A 19335-nucleotide genomic window follows, 5' to 3' on the forward strand; every position below is an offset into this window, starting at 1 on the left:
GGAGAGGTAAAAGTGTTGTTGCATAGAAGCAGAGAGAGTCAAATAGACAAGAGAAAGCTACTGCTGAAAACTTTAAAGGAACAAGTCAAAATACCTTTAAAGAAAACAAAAATCAAATAGTTTGGGAGCCATCAGAAGACTAAGAATCTCCTTTTCAATAGCACACCTGCACCTCTCTGCACCTTTTCTAGTTCTAGGCTCTATGGAGAAGTTTGGTCAAAGCATATTAGAAAGATAGGCCTTCCATAGATGGCCAGAATGGGAGAAAGTGGGGAAAAAGGAAATTAAAGCATATCTACATTTCAGACACAGATGTAAGAGAAACAGAATGACACAGAGGAAAGATCATTGAACTTGGAGACAAAAGACCTAGTAGTGTCACTATGTTGTGTCACTAGTAATGTCACTAAGTTGTGTCACTATGGTCAAATCTCTAAGTCTCTAACCTTTCTGACCCTCAGATTCTTTATATGTAAAATGATCATAACAACAATACTACTTGTACCACCTGCATCATAGAGCTTTCATAAGGAAAGCATTTGGTAAAATTTCACAAAGTGTTAACTATTCAGTTTGGAATTATGCAAAAAAAGTATCTAAACTATCAGTAGGACAGCTAAGTATTTCAGTGGTTAGACTGTCCAGCTTGGAGTCAGAGAAATCTAATGCAAATGTAATTTTGTAGGATGATGAGGTTCCTTGGGGACATGATGGAGAAGTCCAGAGGAGGGTAACCAAGTGGGAAATGAAGATAGCTAGCCTGGGCACCTTCCTTAAATGGAGATTTGTGGGATCAAAGTGTAAAGTAAGGGTAAAGACAAATGATAAAAAGGATATTTTTAGTACATACAACAGTACATGCTGAAGAAATAATTTTCTGCTCTAGACAAAACTGTGAAGTCTTTGGTTTTTATCCCTATACCCTTCAAGCTATTTTACTCTAACTATTGAGAGTAAGATCAACTAAATCTAACTAAGGATTTATATATATTTAGGGGACTTAGCAGAGAAGTGTCTTAAATCTCAAAAGAATGAGTTTACAGGGTAGATTTTTTTTCCATTGGAGGTGTGGTACTGGAAGTAGTAGTATCCATTTGCCTGCAGTGGTGACTAACCATTGGGCAAGGTAGCAAATAAACATTTATTAAGCAGTTATTGTATGCCATGCACTATCTTATTTTTGTAGTCATTTTTCAGTTGTGTCCAAGTCTTCAGACCTCATTTCAGATTTTCTTGGCAGAGAAACTAGTATAGTTTGCCATTTACTTCTCTAGCTTATTTTACAGATGAGAAGACTGAGGCAAACAAGGTCAAGTAACTTGCACAGGCTCACACAGCTAATAAGTGTCTGAAGCTAGATTTGAACTCAGAAAGATGAATTTCCCTGACTCCAGGCCTGACACTCTATACAATGTATCACCTAATTGCCCCTAAACTATTGTTGTTCAGTAGATCATGACTATTTATGATCCCATGGATCATAGCATGGCAATGCTGTCCATGGGATGTTCATGGCAAAGATACTAGAATAGTTTGTCATTTCCTTCCTCAGTGAATTAAGGCAAATACAAGTTAATGACTTGCTAGGGTCACACAGCTAGTGAAGCTGGATTTGACTTTAGGTTTTCCTGACTCCAGCTCAGTACTCTATCCACTGTGTTACCTAGCTGCGGCTGACTAAGAATTATATGTACACAGGTAAGTCAGTCAAATTTGTGTATAAAGCAAATATACAGGAGAGTATTATAACACATGGCAGAGACAAGAAAATACTTCATGTAAGAGGTGGCACTTCAACTGAGTATTAATAGAGCTATGGTTAAAAAGAGACAGTTAAGAAGGGAGAGCAATCAAGGGACCCAGGAGAAGCTAAGACTTGGGAGACAAGAGAGATTGCTGTATATAGGAGACAGAGAACAGTCTAGTTTGCCTGAATATATATATATATGTCTAGAAAGAGAGCTTAGAGCCAAATTGTAGAGGTCTTTAAATGACAAAGAGAGGAATTTTTAACCTCATAGGCAACAGAGAACCATTGAAGCTTTTTGAGCAGTAGAGTATCAAGGCAGATCTACATTTTGGGAATATCAACTTTTATGGCTGACATATTAGAGAAAGGAGAGATTGAAGGCACAAACACTGTACTTTAGATAATGAAATTCTGAACTTTATAATTTAAACTGTCCCTGACTTTTCTGCCAGTCATTTTGTCCACATATTGTTGTGTGTTTTGGTGGGGAATGTGAAGAAGGCTGGCACTTAATTCCCTCTATTTAAAAAACAAAAAACAAAAACAAAAACTAGAGGCATTTTTATGCTGATTTTAAAAATGTTGATAGCTGAAAAAATGTAATACTTTATGAATGCAAACAAATGAGATAAATAAGTTAAAGAATATGACCTTCAATTCACAGAAAGGCTGGTTTTTAGAATATATTTTTCTTTGTTGATCAGAGGTCTATACTCTCTCTTTGATGTATGTTTTAGATCTCCATCAATTTATTTTTAGTTCTCTGCTGCCTAGCCAATATCCCTATGGAAACTGTTAGACTTTATCTTACCTGAATCACCCCATCCCCTTAAGTCCCCTATAAAACTTACTGTATTTCATGGTTCACTCCTCTTGATCACATTGCTAATTCTATTCTCACCCTTACCCCAGCTCCCATATCATCAGTTACTTAAGAATTATAGAAAAGAAGGGGTCTTGCAGTTCATAAAACTCAACCCATTCATCTCACACAGATTAGAAATATGAGGCATAAAAGAAAAATTTTCTGTGTTTCCTCAGTTTAGAAGTAACTTCAGTTTCTTATGTGTGTTTGTACTGATTGATACCTTTCACAGGATGCCATAAGAATCAACTCACCAAGAAATTTCAGTCTACCTTCAGAAACTCAACTCTTATGAGCAATAAGGAAGAAATGCTTCACAGAGCAAGAAAAAAATCCCTAAAAAATAATCCATGGAAAGTGAAAAATAGTACTCTTACTTTAGGGATTTGTACCTATACTTAATCTTTAGCATCACTAATATAGGTACTCCCTGTGATGAGACATTTTGCAATTGATCAACATTTTATCATTCTGTGTGACTCATTTATGTAGTCACATAAATCTTCCAGATGGGGGTCCTAACAACTGAGAACTTTGCTTAGATCTTTTGAAACTTCATGGATACCAATGAAGCATAAAGCCTTTGCATCATTAAGTGCTAGGTGATAAGGCTATTTTTGGCTCTAGTCATAGATCTCTTCAGTAACATATTTTATAGTACTTCTCGGAAATATATAGTAGACTACTCATATCTGCCATCTAATCTGATACAATCAAATTCAATTCAATATTCATTTATTAAGTACCCAGAGCCAAATAGAATACCTGGGAATTAATCACAACATTTATTAAATAACAACTATGGTGCAATATTGTGCTAAGCACCAGAGATACAAAAAGAGTCAAACAACAATCCCTCTCCTCAAGGAGTTTACAATTTAATAGGGGAGATAGGAAACAAATAAATAAAAGCAAGTTATATGTAGGATAAATAGAAAATAATTAATACAGGGCCAGTACTAGAATTAAAAATTAAGAGTTGGAGAGGGAAAGCATTCTAGGCATGAGAGATAGTCAGAGAAAATGCCTGAAGCCAAGAAATGGAGTAGAAGTCTGTGTTACTGGATGGAAGAGTACAAGCTAGGGAGTAAGATATTAAGGAGACTGAAAGAGAAGAGGGGAGGTAATTTTTGAAGGGCTTTAAATGCCAAACAGAACATTTTATATTTGTTCCTGGAGGTGACAGAGAACACTGGAGCTTATCAAGTTGGGGGAATGAGGGTGGAGGGAAGAACATGATGCAACTTTTTAACCTGCTTTAGAAAAACCACTTTAGTAACTTACTATAGGATGGAAGAGAGTGGAAGAGACATGAGTGAGACAGACTCACCAATAAGATAGGCATGAGATGTTGAAGATCTACACTAGAATGGAGTCAGTGTCAAAGGAGGGAAGGAGTATTTTGACTGTGTTGCAGAGATGAAATCCACAGACATGGGCCACAGATTAAATATTAGGGAATGGGAAGAGGTAAGAAATAATGTGTAATCCAAGAAGATTCCTAGGTTACAAACTTGAAGGACTAGGAGAATGATATACTCTAATGTAATAAGGAAGGTGGAAGGTGGGGAGGAGTTAGAGAGGAAGAGAAATTGTTTTGGACATAATGTGTTGTTTAAAATGTCTTCTGCACATGTTGTTTGAGATGTCTAAAGGTAAGTTGAAGAAAAGAGATTAGCAGAGAAATTGGGGCAGGATAGGTAGATTTGAGAATGATCAGCTTAGAGATTGTAATTAAATCTATGGGAGCTAATGACATTACTGAGTGCTATGGTGGGAGAAGAGAAGAGAGTCCAAGATAGAACTCTGAAGGATTCCTAAAGGAACAACGTAAGTGCTTATAGACTTACTAAGTCAATAAATGATAAGTATTTGTTGGACTATTATATTCACAACACTGAGATAGGCACTGGGGATAAGAAAGTAAAATACAAAACAATCTCTGTTCTTAAGGAATTTACATACAGAGATTCAATATGTACATGGCTAAGAATATTCATTTACGAATAAGAACACTAAAAATTAGGACAACTAAGAAAGGCTTGCCTTAGAAAAACCAGTTATAAACCTTGAAGGAAGGTAGGGATTCTGGGACATGTACTTTCTTTTAGCTCTGTCCTATTAATCCTGTATATAACTCACTTGTATATATTTGTTTGCATGTTCTCTCCCCTTAGATTGTAAGCTTCTTGTGAACAGGGGCTGCCTTTTGATTCTTTTTGTATCCCTAGCACAGGATCTGGCACAGACTAGGTGCTCAATAAATGTTCATTCATTGATTGACATTTCAGGCTTTGGGGTTGAAAATGGAAAGTAGATTTTAGGAGATAGGTAATAGGTTAGTTTTGCAGAAAAATTCTAAAAGCCAGGCTGATGCCAAATATAAAGTACTTTAAAGGTCAAACCAAGGAGGTTATAGGTTTTTAATCAGATTTATCAATTACCCTTTGGGATAAAATTTTAATTCTTTGTGGAGTGTGATATTTCATGACTCAAAGGTATGCAGCATTATGAAAATAATGCTGGTGTTAAAAGAATAGGCCATTATTTCAGAGAGAAATTTGGCATTACTAAAAGTACAGATCAGTTTTCCAAAGACAGTCTAATTCTTGCTCCTCCTCTTTTTCAAGTTGGGGCTTACCTTATTGTACTTATGCAGCCTCGGTCCAAAATCTTTGTAATACTGAGGACTTCTGATATGATGGTATACTGAGCGTCTGCATCTTATTAGTTTTTCACTACCACAAACTTTTTACTATACTAAATGAAGTATATAGAAAAACCAAGACCCCAAAATTAATAAGTAAAACAAAAGAAGAGAAATTAAAGAAAAAAGTAACCCTTAAAGAAGGAAAGGGGGCAGAGAACCATATCATCAGCATACCACTCCATAGACCCTATTATTCATTTCTTGCAGCCAAGTGGCAGAGATAAAACTTTGGGCCTGGATTCAAGTATACCTGAGTTTATTTAAATGTAGTCTCAGGTACTTACTAGCTGTATTAACTTAAGGAAGTCACACACTCCGTATGCTTCATTTTCCTAAATTGTAAAATGGGGATAATCGCAATACTTAATTTTCAAGGTTGTTAGAAGGATCAAATGAGTTCTTTTGTAAGGATTCAGTATAGTAGTAGGTACCACATAAATATTATTTCCTTCTCCCCTTCAAGTATATAGTTCTGCTACTTTATCTAAGATCCCTGTGTTATGTCTTCCAGGTGTCAATGGCTATAAAGAAAAGAAAGCTGAGAATAAAGTAAGAAGGGACAGTCTCTATCAAAGGCCTTCCTTTTATACTTGCTGTTAGTTCCTGGTTCCATTCTACACTCTGCTGGCGTACCCCAATCACCAGATAGAACCCTGTTTTATAGGTTCTTTCTAGCAGGCAGCTGCAGCATGGAAATATAGAAGACTGGATCTTTGAAATCTCACTTTGATATTTGCCATGGTCTCCTATTTTATCCAGGATTTTCTCCAGTCTTGCCACTGGACCCAGATGGCTCTAGAGGGGAAAGTGAGGCATGTGACCTTGCACGGCCCTTCCTCACTGAATCCAATTCACTTGCATGTCACTACATCACCTCCCTGATGTCATGGTATTCTAAGAGAAGGAAGAACAAATAACAACCTCTATGAATAACTTTGAGAAAGTCAATTCAGTTCCCAGAGTCTCAGTGTGATTGGGGATGAATTACATGACCTCTGAGGTCCCCTTAAGCTCTTGATCTATGATCCTATAATCCTATGATTTCTGGACCTAATAGTAGTGAGATGACTCTCCATATAGCACCTTCACCAACTATCTCAGCATCTATTAGAAACATATAGAGCTTTTTCTCACAACAGAATTCAGCCAAAGTTATAAACTTTATTTTTATATAACAAATATAAAATGATTATGTATATATTTCACAAATCATGGTAAATATGGTAAAGAACTTCAATATAATCACTAAGACTAGTCAGATTTACTAATTAAATTCTACCAAAAAAAAAAAAGTTAAATGCTTACTATTGCAAATAGTATTTTTGCCTCCAATCCTTACTTCTTGCATGACTACTTACTACCTTCCTACCCATATACATGCAAGTTACTTAACCTCTCTGAGGTTAAGGCACTTTATGAATATATTCCAATGTATTTCAAATACTCAGGGAAAAAAAAGTTAGCTTCAGAAACTGAACTCAAAATAAAAGAAAATCTTTAGTTTACCTACTGCCCCAAACAAAAGGTATAAATCTGTCTCTGGCTTATTTCAAGTGAGCCGTGTCAAAGGTTACCCACAGGCCATTTGTAGTGATTTATAGCTGTTGTCTGTGGATCCCCTTTTATTTTAATGATAAACTCAATAGAGTCATTAAGGCAGTCTTTGTCTTCATGGCAGTGACCAGAAGCATACTTATGTCTTTAAAGAATTCTGAGGGGTGATGGACACTATTTATATATATTGTCAGTTGAGAGCAGTATTTATGTTGTGCCTTGAAGACAAAAATTGTTCTTTCTCAATGCATTGAAGATGTCAGACAAGATCTTTTACTCTGGCCATCAGTGTTACATGTTGACTCAAAGATATGTGACAAAGAAAAACTAAAATAAAAAGAAAAGACGGATAAAATTAATCAGAGGAGGGTATTATTTTAATGTGATTAAAATTTACATTAAATCTTTCACTGCATATTCTAAAATTCTTCCATTGAGCCAGATATAAATTTTTATTTATCAGCTGTTCATTTTAGAAAAATTCAATTAAAATACTTCAGAATGAAATGGTTACAATGACCATTTAATTTTTTAAAAAATAATCTCTATATAAAATATTAAAAGTAAAAACAATTTTTATAAAATATAAAGTATGTGATATTTCACACAAAATTTCATTTTCTGGATAACTAGCAGTAGGAAAATTTCAGAAAGGCTCTAATTCTACCTCTCATATAACCAGTATCCATAAAGCAGGTATGGGTTTATGTATATCTTTTTCTGCCCAATGTTAGATCCAAGAATGAATTTTGGAAATCATATTTACATACATATACTTCCTATATATTTAAAATTATGTAATAGAGGAGGTATTATTGACCAGAGCAGGTAAATATTTTCCCCAGCAGGTTTCCTCCTTAATTTCAAACAATAGGGCAGAGGGAAGTGGAAGGAAATTTTATCTAATTTCTTTTCTTCCTTCCTTCCTTCTTCCCTTCCTCCCTCTCTCCCTCCCTTCCTTTCTTCCTCTTTTCCTTCCTCCTACCCTCCCTTACTCTCTTCCTCTCTCCCTCCCTCTCTTCCCTTCTTCCTCCTTTCTTTCCTCCCGCCCTCCCTTCCTCCTTTATTCTTTCCCTCCCTCCCTTTCTTTCTTTCTTCCTCCCTCCCTCCCTCCCTTCCTTCCTCCCTTCCTTCCTTCCTGCCTTCCTTCCTTCCTTCCTCTCTCCCTCCTTTCCTTCTTCCCTTCCTTCTCCCTATGGGGATGGAGGGATAGTGGAAGCAAAGCAAAGAAAGATTCTCTATTATGAAAAATTTATATTTCTTCTTCAACTTCCCCTCCCCCTGAAGTTTTAATTTCTTTTATTTATCTACAGATACCATGTGAAAATCCATTTTTCTTTTTAGTCATCATTTACATTATTCATAGAATTACTTTCTCCTTATTTTGGGAGTTCTCTAGATCTAAAATAAGTTTTCATATTGGTTGGTATTTTCTTTGATTTACTCATCTCTCCAGTTTTAGTTCCCGAATCGGGGATGTGTGCCAGACTCAGGTTTTCTGCCACATTTTTGAGTATTGTAGCTAGCCTACACTACTTATCCCCACTCTACCTTTCCTGTGTTCCTTCACTGACCCCTATCTCCTAGAGTTAAGACCTCCTGAATATTTAAAGTTTAAATATCTGTATATCCAGAGCTCTCCTTGGCATCTTAAGACTAAGTACTATAGATCTTAGAAAATCTAATTTTAGGTTTTTGGTTCTGTATGCTGCTATGCAAGTGTGGTCACTGTCACATTAAAGGCTTCCAAATCACTTTTCCTAGAGCTTTCTGACCTCCTTATATCTTTTTCATAGGGGGAAGGAAATGGGAGCTCTATTCTTGCTGGCTATAGACACAAAGTATTGCAGATTACATATATCTCTTGTCCTTCTTCTCTGGCTGCATTGGGAAACTGCAGATTTGATTTTCTACAGTGGCACTAGCTTTATTTGATGGTCATTTTCCCATTTGCCTTTAGGATTTTGGCTGACATTTTATGTAGTTCTGGAGTAGGAGTCGTTTACTGTATTTTCTCTTTGGATTTCACAAACATTTTTTGATCTCATGAAATTTCCATATTTTTTGCAGGAGTAACTTCCATGGAAGCTGAGTAGTACATCTCTGTTAAAGTAGCCATCTTTTCTAGGAATCCCCATTTTTTGAACAACATTCTTGAATAGTGTTCTTCATAGAAAATAAAGAGGATCATTCATATTTTCACTGTTTTCCTTTATGCTTTGCCTATTAACTCCTATGACCTATTCTTTACTAATTCCTATTGCCCACCCAACATCCTATCTTCGCGATCTCTTTGTAAAATTTTTACAATTCTATCTTAACAGATAGCTTCTCCTCTAAAGTTGTCAGATGCACCAAGACATTTCTGATGCCTAACCACTTTATTGTATCTTTTACTTTCTTTTTGTCATTTTTACCCCCATATTTACCCCATTGTTCTTGATATTCTCTCTCTCTCTCTCTCTCTCTCTCTCTCTCTTTCTCCTCTCTTGAAAAATGCATTCATATTTGTAGCTTCAAATATGTCCCTTCATTGAATTGTTTAATTTAATCATAAAAACAAAAACAAAAAACATGCATATTATGTGGAGATAAACATATTTTGATAATAAAGTCACAAAAGAACTTACTATGCTATGAATTATTAAGCAATAGCAATACCATCTTGTTAAGTGGATATGCGTTTGGACTTTGTTTTTGTTTTTTGTTTTTCTTTACATGTAGGTATTTTATAGCAGTTTTACTTTCACTTCAGTTGTTCTGCCCCACCAAAACAAAAGGTGGAAAGAAGGAAGGTGAGTAGGAAAAAAAAAGAAAGAGAAGAGTGAGAAATAGAGGAGGAAGGGCAAGGAAGGAAAAAAGGAAGAAATGAAGAGGAGGAAGAGATGAACAAAAGAAGAAACAGAGGGAAAAAAGAAAGGAGTAAAAAAAGGAAAGAATTGGGAAGGATAAATTGAAAGGATAGAAGGACCTGGAAGGAACTGGAAGACACTAAAATCTTCAGAAAACAAATTTAAATTATAATTATTTTAATAAGGGTTATCTTGTCTTTGTCCTACTCCCTTCTGTCAATAAGTAGTGACAACTTATTAGAGCTAGTATAACAGGGATCATAATGACAGACTTGGTATTAAAAGGAACCTCTAAAGTTCTCTAGCCCAATCCTCATTTTTCAAATGAGGAAAATAAAGCCCAGGAAAGTAAAATGTTTTGTGCAAGGTAACTACTCAGATAAAGGGCAAAGATAGCTTTTCTACTGAATCACTGTCCCCTTTTTAGATGACTAGCTGCTAAATCAGAGATGATGCCCTACCAGAACAATATCATAATATTAGGAAATTGAGTCAAGAACAGTTAACCTCCAAGGATATTCTAGAAATTCTTCAGCTCCTTAGAATTCTTTTTTATTTTTTTAAGTTGGAAAAATCCATTTTTATTGATTTTAATTATTTATTTTTTCACATGGCTATGATGATTCCAGTCCCAATCCTCATTTATAAGATGAAAGAACCATTTCTCGTTTCACTATTTAATACAATTGGACCACAAATCCTTAGAAAGGCTTCTGTTTAATTACCTAGCTGTTTAAGATAACTCTCAACAATATATGGATAAAAAAAGAGGCCAACCACAGGTTATTTTAGCTTAGCAACATAGAAACAAAAAAAGAAAAACAATTTTATCTGAAGTGTCAGGTTAACCCTATTGTATCTATTGACCATTCAGGAAGTAATGGCAATGATAATGGACCAAAATCACAGTTTAACTTTGTGGAATGATTCTCCTTAAATGAAGGCATCCCTGAGGTGAGGTATATAGCATATTAGTAGCATCCAACTAAATCATAAAATCATCTCACAGAAGACTGAAAGACAGAGGAAGAATCTAGCACCTGCTCACAAAAAGGCACAAAGCAACTACATAGAAAGAAAAATGAAGGACAGCATGGCTGCTATTTAACTGATTTATCAAATGGTATTCAACATAATAGAACAGAACAAAGTAACAAAGCTATTTAAGAAATGGAACCCACAAGGATATCAGGCTCATAAATTTTAGGACAGATTATGAATGAAATAAGATTCTTGACAAAAGGAAAGAAAATAAATCCTCTCATTTAAAAATACTACTTTAACACTGTTGGTTTATAGAGATATGACATGTGCCTAGTCCTGCATGGTGAATAAAATAATTTGACATCAATTGGCAGACCTAAAGGGCTCTGGGCATAAGCCAACAAGAGTAGAATTTTCTGGGAAATTCTTGCTTTTTGAAAATTGTATCTCTGCCAATACTACTACCATCTAGCATTCTTAACTGCTGGATGAAATTTGAAAACATTAAAAAAAGGTGATGGGTACACTAAGCTACAAAAACATCATCACCCTATGACCATTGTGTACTGAAGTTGCTTACTTGGTTTGATACCTTTGATTGGTACCATTATAACACTTCAGCAAAAATATACCAGAAAATGAAGTTCATTCTCTCTCCCTCTGTCTCTCTCAGTCTCTCAGTCAATCTTTCAGTCTGTCTTCCTGACTCTCTGTCTCTGTCTGCCTGGCTCCCTCTGTCTGTCTCTCTGTTTGCCTGTTTGTCTCTGTCTGTCTCTCTGTCTGTCTGTCTGTTTGCCTGATTGTCTCTGTCTGTCTCTCTGTCTGTCTGTCTCTGTCTGCCTGTATCTCTGTCTGTCTCTGTCTGCCTGTCTCTCTCTGTCTGTCTCTGTCTCTCTCTATCTCTCTGTCTGCCTGTCTCTTTCTATGTCTCACTCCCTACAACTCCCCTCCATTTCCCTCTTTTCTCCATCTTGGTCTCCTCTCTCTCCCTCTCACATACTATACACAGAGATACCCACACCATGATCTTCAACAATGCTTCTGTGAAGGAGAATCAGATAAGAAGCAAATAAAGTCCAAGTTCTTAACTTGTGAATTGGTACCAATATTTGTGTGGTTATTGCAGCTGAAAAGAATCTGATTGTGTCTGGTCAGCTAGTTAGGGCTGTTTCTGGCTTGTCAGAAACACATTTCTTTTCCTTGTCACATCCCCCAGGTGCTACTGCTGAGCAAATGGTAACATCACTGTCAGAAGTATTTGAAAAGAACAAAAAAATTGATTTGGACAATCTGTGTGCTGTTGCCATTGATGGAGACACAACTGTGACTGGGGTTAGGCCTAGGGTCATAGCAAGGTTAAAAGAAAAGCACCCAGGAATCCTCTCTTGTCATCACATTTTTCACACTGAACCACTCTTGGTTTTGCAGATGCTGCGAACAATGTAAAATACTTTGTCAAGTATCAAGACACCCTTGATAATATTTACAGACTTTTCCAGAAATTTTACCTAAGAGAAAAGAAATCTGACTGTAAAAATATATGAAATGTGTGCGTGTGTGTGTTTAAAAGCAATGATTTCAATGTATTCTTATACACCTAAGATCTAGGTAAAATTCTTGGTCACTCTGAATAGTTAGCTATGTATGCTATCACTACACTTTCCACAAAATCTAAGTATAAACTCTCTTTTTAAGAAGAACAGTTTGAGCTTGACAAATACTAACAACTCAGAGCCAGTATTTTTTTACAACATATTACATGCGACAGATGAAAAGAAAAATGTCATGCTAAAAAAAAAAAAAAAAACCCAACTATGACCAAAGCTAATAGGTATATCTGACCTAAATAATTTAAATAGTCAATTTGAAAATTACAGAAAGCTGATCTAAAAAGCAAAACACATCTTAACTGAGAGAATCAGGCACACTATGTCAGTCCTATGTGTTTGAATAGTGAATCTTTGGCAAAGACATTTGTCAAGATGTAAAAAATGGGCTTAGAGAGAAAATATTCAAGTGTAAGAAATTCAAGGAACAATGCTTGCCAAACTCTTAATTAAAGCACTTGTTTTCATTCTTATAACAGAGGTTGAGATTAATGCTTTTCATGCATTCAAACAGAACTGCTATTGCAGTAAAGTTCAAGCTTCCAAACTTTTCAGATGTAGATGTTTACCAATATTTGGTCACAGACTCAGCTGTGGGGACATGGGTGAGGGAGGCGGGTGTTTCTGGACAGCTGAACATATTTTCTGAGGTTTGACAATAAAAATTTGAGTTGCAAGCAAGGATTCAAAGACAACGGAATCTTAAAGACTTTCTAAATATACAATTGTGCCTAGATCAATTTTTACTTAACTTTAGAAAGGTTTGCTACATGCTGACGACCCTAATTCTATACCAGCCAGCCTTTGGCAAAGTAGGCTATGAAAAACAAATGTTTCTTTGCTCACAACTGTTAAAATGAGGTGACGCCAAAAAATAAAACTGAACTAATGACAATATGTCAGGCACCGATACAAACACACCTCAAACAGCCAACGCAAGACCCAAGGAGGCATAAACCTTCATGTAATACTATTCGTGTCCTATAATGCAAATTTGCAATATGCTGGATTTCTTCTCATGTTTTCAGGCTCCTAAAACACAATTCCTTTATGCAGTATTTGGGGGTTTACTGTAAGTCCTCTAAAGGTTTCTTTATCATTTAATATTATAAATAATTGTGTTCCAAGGCTGGAGTTCAAAGCTCAGTACAGCACTCATACACTACCACAGGCAGGTCAGGTGACCTTCCTCCAATTCTCCTCTCTCCGGTGCTGAGGACAGACAAAGTGATATGTCTGTCATACGCCATTACCATTAGAACAGAATCTTGTTCTTTTATTACAACTGAACTCTGCCGGATTTCTCAGCAGGAATGCTAAGTGAAATCAATGTCTTGGATTTCCAGGCTGAGCTTGGAGGTCACAGCCACTCTATCATTTCTCAGCATTATCCTTTCTCTCTCTCTCTCTCGTGCACTCCCTGAGCCTCCAACTGGCACACAGCAGATTGAAAACAGCATGCATCAGAGGACTCACGCTGTACAATTTTACAGTCTTTTGGAGCCCCCTCATTTCGGTCCCCCCCTTCTATTTTTGCAAATTGCAAATAAGTTTTGTTTGTGTCCTTCTCTAGAGTTGTGAGTCAAAGGCAAAGAAACACTTAAGAATAAGGGTAAACAATGAAATTTAAAGAAAAAGGTTGATTTTGACAGCTGCCAACAGGATCATTTTGTTTATGCCACCAGTTGGCTATGCTTTAAAATGCCATTGTTACCACCAATAAATGCTGCCTTCCTGTCAGACCATCAATTCTGTTTATTTCAGGTAAGTCTACAGATAACAGAGGGATCTCAAATGTACAACTCTCTTTTATAATCTGCTCGACATATAAGTTCCCCTTTTCCCCCCCACAAAAGCACACAAAACTATATTCCTGGCAAAAATAATTGCTTGAAAAAGAAAGGAAAAAAACCAATCATTAGTTTTACCTGAGGCAAAATAAACATCCATAAAGATTTTTAAAAGCTTTTTAAACCAAAATGTGCCATAAATGTCAACTTCTGCCAAAGAACTAGATTCATTTAATACAATAGTTCCTGGCTTTCAAAAAACTTATTATTTGACTATATAATTCATTAAAATAACCAATATAAAGTTTATTTGTCTGGCTATTTTTAATCTATGCAGTTTTACTGCTGGGCTTAAAGCTAAAATTATAGTCAGTTTAAAGAATCTATTATGACAAGATAAGAAGATGTGATAGCATGCCAGAAGAGACGTAAAGCAAAAGAAGGACAAATTTTCAAATCTCACTATCATTTCAACCTCAGGAACTCCTCCTCCTTTCTAACTAACATCCAACAAAATCCTTGCTTGGGTTACAACATCTGAAAGTAGAGAATACTTTCAACCCATAATTATGATCACTTTTCATAGACCACATAAAATCAATTTATATTCTCTTTATAGTACATATTTATATTATATTTTATATTATTTTTTTGTTTGCAAGCTTATGCTGATTTTAAAGATATCAGAATTTAAACTTCACATGTCTGTAGAGACATGCTCTACTTTTTTTATTTCACTGTTAAAGAAGGAAGTGACTACAGACCAATAAACCTGGACTATAAAACTACAGTAGATCTAAACAAGACTGAAAGTTCCCATCTTACTTAGAATACTGGATTTAGAGTTAGAGAAACTAGCTATTTATTAGATGTGTTATTCTGGGCAAATCACTTAACCTTTTTGGGTCTCAGTTTGCTCATTTTTAAAATGAAGGGATTAGACTGCATGATCACAAAGGCCACTTTCACCTTTCAATACTGTGATCATATCTCAGATGTCTACAATGTCAGCTTTGTAATTTAGAGGGGGCCTGAAAATAATAGTTTCTGTCCCCAGAAGCTCGTAAAATTTCCTGTATGCATATTTTCATGCTGATACATTGCTTTAAGATAGTCTCTTTTGAACTGCTCTTTAAAAATTTCTTTCTAACTAAGCAATTTTTTTTATAACTTAAAATTTTTCTTCCCCAAGACATTTATGTTTATAGTCATGCTATCTTAAAGCAAACCCACCATTTGATCATATCTGATTTTTTTAATTTATGTGGATCTAATGTATGTGTTCAATAAATGATTGTTTTCTTGAATAAATGAACCACAGATCAGTTACTAGAGTTGTCTTAAGATCACAGGATTATAGATTTCAAGATAGAAGGAACCTTAGGGGTCATTCAGTACAATCCTTCACTGTTCAGATGAGGCCCAAGGTCATGTAAATAGCAAGCAGAACTAGAATTCAAACAGATCCTCTGACTCCACTTTTTAGCAGTCTTTCAATTGTGTCACATTGCCCTCATGGTTATCAACATGAATGGGTTGGGGAAGAAATTATAAAAAATAGCTTAGTAGAAAGAAATTTTTAAAGAACAGTTCAAAAGAGGTTATCTTAAAGCAATATGTCAACAGGAAAATATGCAAATAAGAAATTTCATAAACAAAAAAAGAAAAAACACACACCAATACCTTACTTTCACACAAAATGACCTCCAGTTGCCCATATTTTGCTGATATGACTAGCCTTTTCAATGAATGTTAAATTATGTGTGCAAAACCTACAGATAATTACTGAAAACTCTGCTGGTCCATCTGTACACCAGAACTTCAGAGAGACAATTATACTCACAAGACTGATTTATATTTAGTGACTGTAATTCCTATTACATAACTTTCTTTCAAAGACTTTGGCAATGCATTTAAACATTAATTTCATTCACAGAAGTACGAGGTCAATAAAAACACTCAGATTATAATAATAAATGCAGGTGTTAATTACCAAACATAATAGTGGAAAAGTACTTTTTAGGGCTGCACTACTCATGTCTATATCAATATGCAAAAATTTAATATATAAAGACATATAAAGGTGCTATAAATGTATCTTTGTATTTCATAGAATGTTTTGATCTGAATCTTTGACTTTATACATGTAAAAGAATCCCAGTGAGGAAACTCTAGCATTGCTGATCAGCAACAATTCCACAACTGTGAATCTTAAAACATTGTTGGGATGTTGAAAATGTAAGTGTTTGCCAGGGTCACAAAGCCAAAGATCTTTCTGACTTGATAATAATGGATTAAAAAGCTAGAAAGTATAAGTAATGCATATCTACATAGAAAGGATGTTTTGAGCATTCTCTGTCCTAATTCTATTGATGGCCCTTCCTTCTATTGATAGGTGCTTCCAGTCAATCATATTTGCAATCTTAAGAGTCATCCTAGTCATCATTCCTTAACCTCACATATCTAATCATTTGTGAAGTATTTTTTCTTTCTGTAGCTGTAGGCTTTCATCACTTATCACCTGAACAACTACAATTAACTTTCTTGCCTTGTCTTTTCCTTTTCAATCTAGCCTTTACATAGCTACCAAAATCACATTCAGAAAGCATACATGAGACCATATAACTCCCCTCCTTAAATAATTTCAGCAGCTCCCTATAGCATCTGGGATCAAATATGAAATTCTTTTTTTTTTTTTTTTTTTTTTTTGTCATTTAAAGCACTCTCCTATTTTTCCAATTCTATTATAATGTGACTCCCTTTTTCTGAGTTTTTGGACTGGCCAGACTGGCCTTCTTGCTGATCCTCACAGATGACATTCTTTTTTTCTGTCTCCATTCCTGGAATGTATCCCATGCTTACTTCTGCCTCTTAAAATGATAAGTCTTCTTCAAAGTTTAATTCTTGAAGCATAACTGGTATTTAATAAATGTTCATTGATGGACTGATTCATAGATTTGCATCTTGGATCTATTCGATTTATCATCCAACATTGAACTAGTCATTTAAATTTTCTATATCTCATTTATCCTCTTAATAAAAATAAAAGTGAAACAATTAAATGTCTGTTATTTTTCCCTCAGGTACTTTTAGTGGTTTCTGTTTGTTATTAAAACAGAGATAATTTTTAATATAGAAATTCCTCTGTCTGTTGAGAAGCAGTAGTGTAGAGAGATTTGAAACCAAGAATCCAGAAGTCATCTGAGAGATACTAGCTGTGTGCCAGGGCAAATTACAACCTCTCAGTGCCCTAATTAACTCCATATGATTACAAGTTGCAGAGAAGGTACCAAGCTGTAATAGTAGAAAGAATTTTATCGTCTAGATAGTTTTTATATCAGTGAAATCATAAATACAGCCCCTATTTTCCAATTGTTACATAACTTTGAATTTCTTTGCATATGTAATTTGAAATGGGGAGTTAGGCAGTTTATTCAGATAGTTCACATTGCCTCTGATCTAATTGTACAGCTATGAGGCAAAATTGTTCTTTTGGTATCTAAATTATTTGACATTACATCAAAATTCTACTTAATTCTACATATCAACTAATTTTAAAAAGCTCAAATAGGAACTAGATTGTAATGAAGGAGGAATTTTACATTGAAAAGAGAATTCCGAATAAAACTCTTTTATTCTTTCTTTCACTAAAAATTTTAACAAGCTCAAACAACTTAATCTGCCATCCTTACAAATCATTTCTAAAAGTATCTCTGAAATTCCTGGGTCTAAATTTGAGATTTTATACAAATCATAATGAAATTGGGAAGTTAATATAACAAAGCTCAGTTTGTTCTTCAATCTACACTTTCTTTGTTTCTTTTGCTGCCTTTTCATCTTTTATCCTTGAACTTATTGTTGATTCCAAAAGCAAAACATTCTACCTCAATGATTACCACTTTTAACCATATGTACACACACGGGTGTGTGTATATACTTCATTACATTGATATTATTTCTAATTCACAATTCTGTGCTTAGGCTGGCCAACTGCTTATAATCTTACTAAATGAAATAATAACTAAATTTGGCAGATTTGCTAATTTATTTTTTTCTGATAAAGCTCATATTGTAAGAGAACTTAAGCTTCTTAAAATCAAGGAATATATTATTTTGGGTGCTTATGACTAGAAACATGCTTATTACATAGTAAGCACTTTATAAATATTTGTAAGTTGAAGCATTTGGATATATAGGACATTATTTTCATTATCAACTTTGAGATATCTTTTTAAATCTCAAATTAGCCTTTTACTTAGTCTCCTAAGTTCACAAACCAAGATCTTGATCAAGATTTGCTTAGAAAATATTAATTTCAATACCAGCCCCAACCAAACCAAACAAGAAAAGTAAATTTGCTGCAGAAAAAAAAAATCATGTGATTCATTTGAAGACAAAGACAAGGAGCCTATGGATAATACAATGTTTTATGTCATCAGTGCTACTGCTCTATTACATGATCATGGATATTTGAAAGTCATTCAACTTGCCTTTTACTATCAGCTTGGTAAGAGCTAAGAGATATGAGTTCATTTATTGCCTTTGTCATTTACTTATTGTGCTCTCTAAGTCAATTCATTTGATGTCTTTGTGCTTCTACTACCCCTCTGTATGTAAAATGGGAAAAATGATAATTCTCATCATTATTCAAGGATATTATAAAAAGAAAGAAAAGGAAAATCTCTAAAGTAATTTTTGTATCTAGAATAAGAAATAATATTTTTGTATAAAAATGCTTCTGTACTGTACCTATATGTATATGTACACATTCACATATTTTAACCAATTTTGACACTCCATTGAATTGTATCTACTGTTTATTATCCAGTACTGGAATACATTTTAGTATTTCTTCTAAGATACACAACCACCAATCTTTAAATGAATAGAGTGTCAAGGGAATTCCATCTTCTTTTTTTTCCTTTAATACAATGAGTTAATATCAAATTTTTAAAAAAAAATATAACTTCTTTGAAAAGTACCTTGCTTTTGGGTGGTGGGCTATTTGTGCTCTTCTCTGTATGAATGCTGGTTGGAGAAACAGCAGCACCAAGGTTGCCTTGGGGTATACCTGGTAACTTTCCTCCTGGAGATACCTGCATTGCAGCTAGCTGGGCAGCATATAACTGCTACATAAGGAGAAAGAAAAAAAAAAATGAAATATCATCAATAAATAAATAAATGCAGCTTTCAAAAACTTCTACTTCAAATACAGTATTCTTC

At 34.8% G+C, this 19335-nt stretch overlaps 1 protein-coding gene across 4 annotated transcripts in view; it reads right to left on the bottom strand.

The window, feature by feature from the left end:
* SOX5 (SRY-box transcription factor 5) overlaps positions 1-19335 on the bottom strand; it is a 446382-nt gene that overhangs the window by 62955 nt on the left and 364092 nt on the right. For all 4 annotated transcript variants that reach the window (XM_031938465.1, XM_031938463.1, XM_031938462.1 and 1 more), the window contains exon 9: positions 19095-19241. In XM_031938465.1, the coding sequence (XP_031794325.1) occupies positions 19095-19241 (147 nt within the window). The remainder of the gene's footprint in view (positions 1-19094; positions 19242-19335) is intronic.

This window comes from Sarcophilus harrisii, chromosome 5 (genome assembly GCF_902635505.1).
Source record: "Sarcophilus harrisii chromosome 5, mSarHar1.11, whole genome shotgun sequence".
NCBI lineage: Eukaryota > Metazoa > Chordata > Mammalia > Dasyuromorphia > Dasyuridae > Sarcophilus > Sarcophilus harrisii.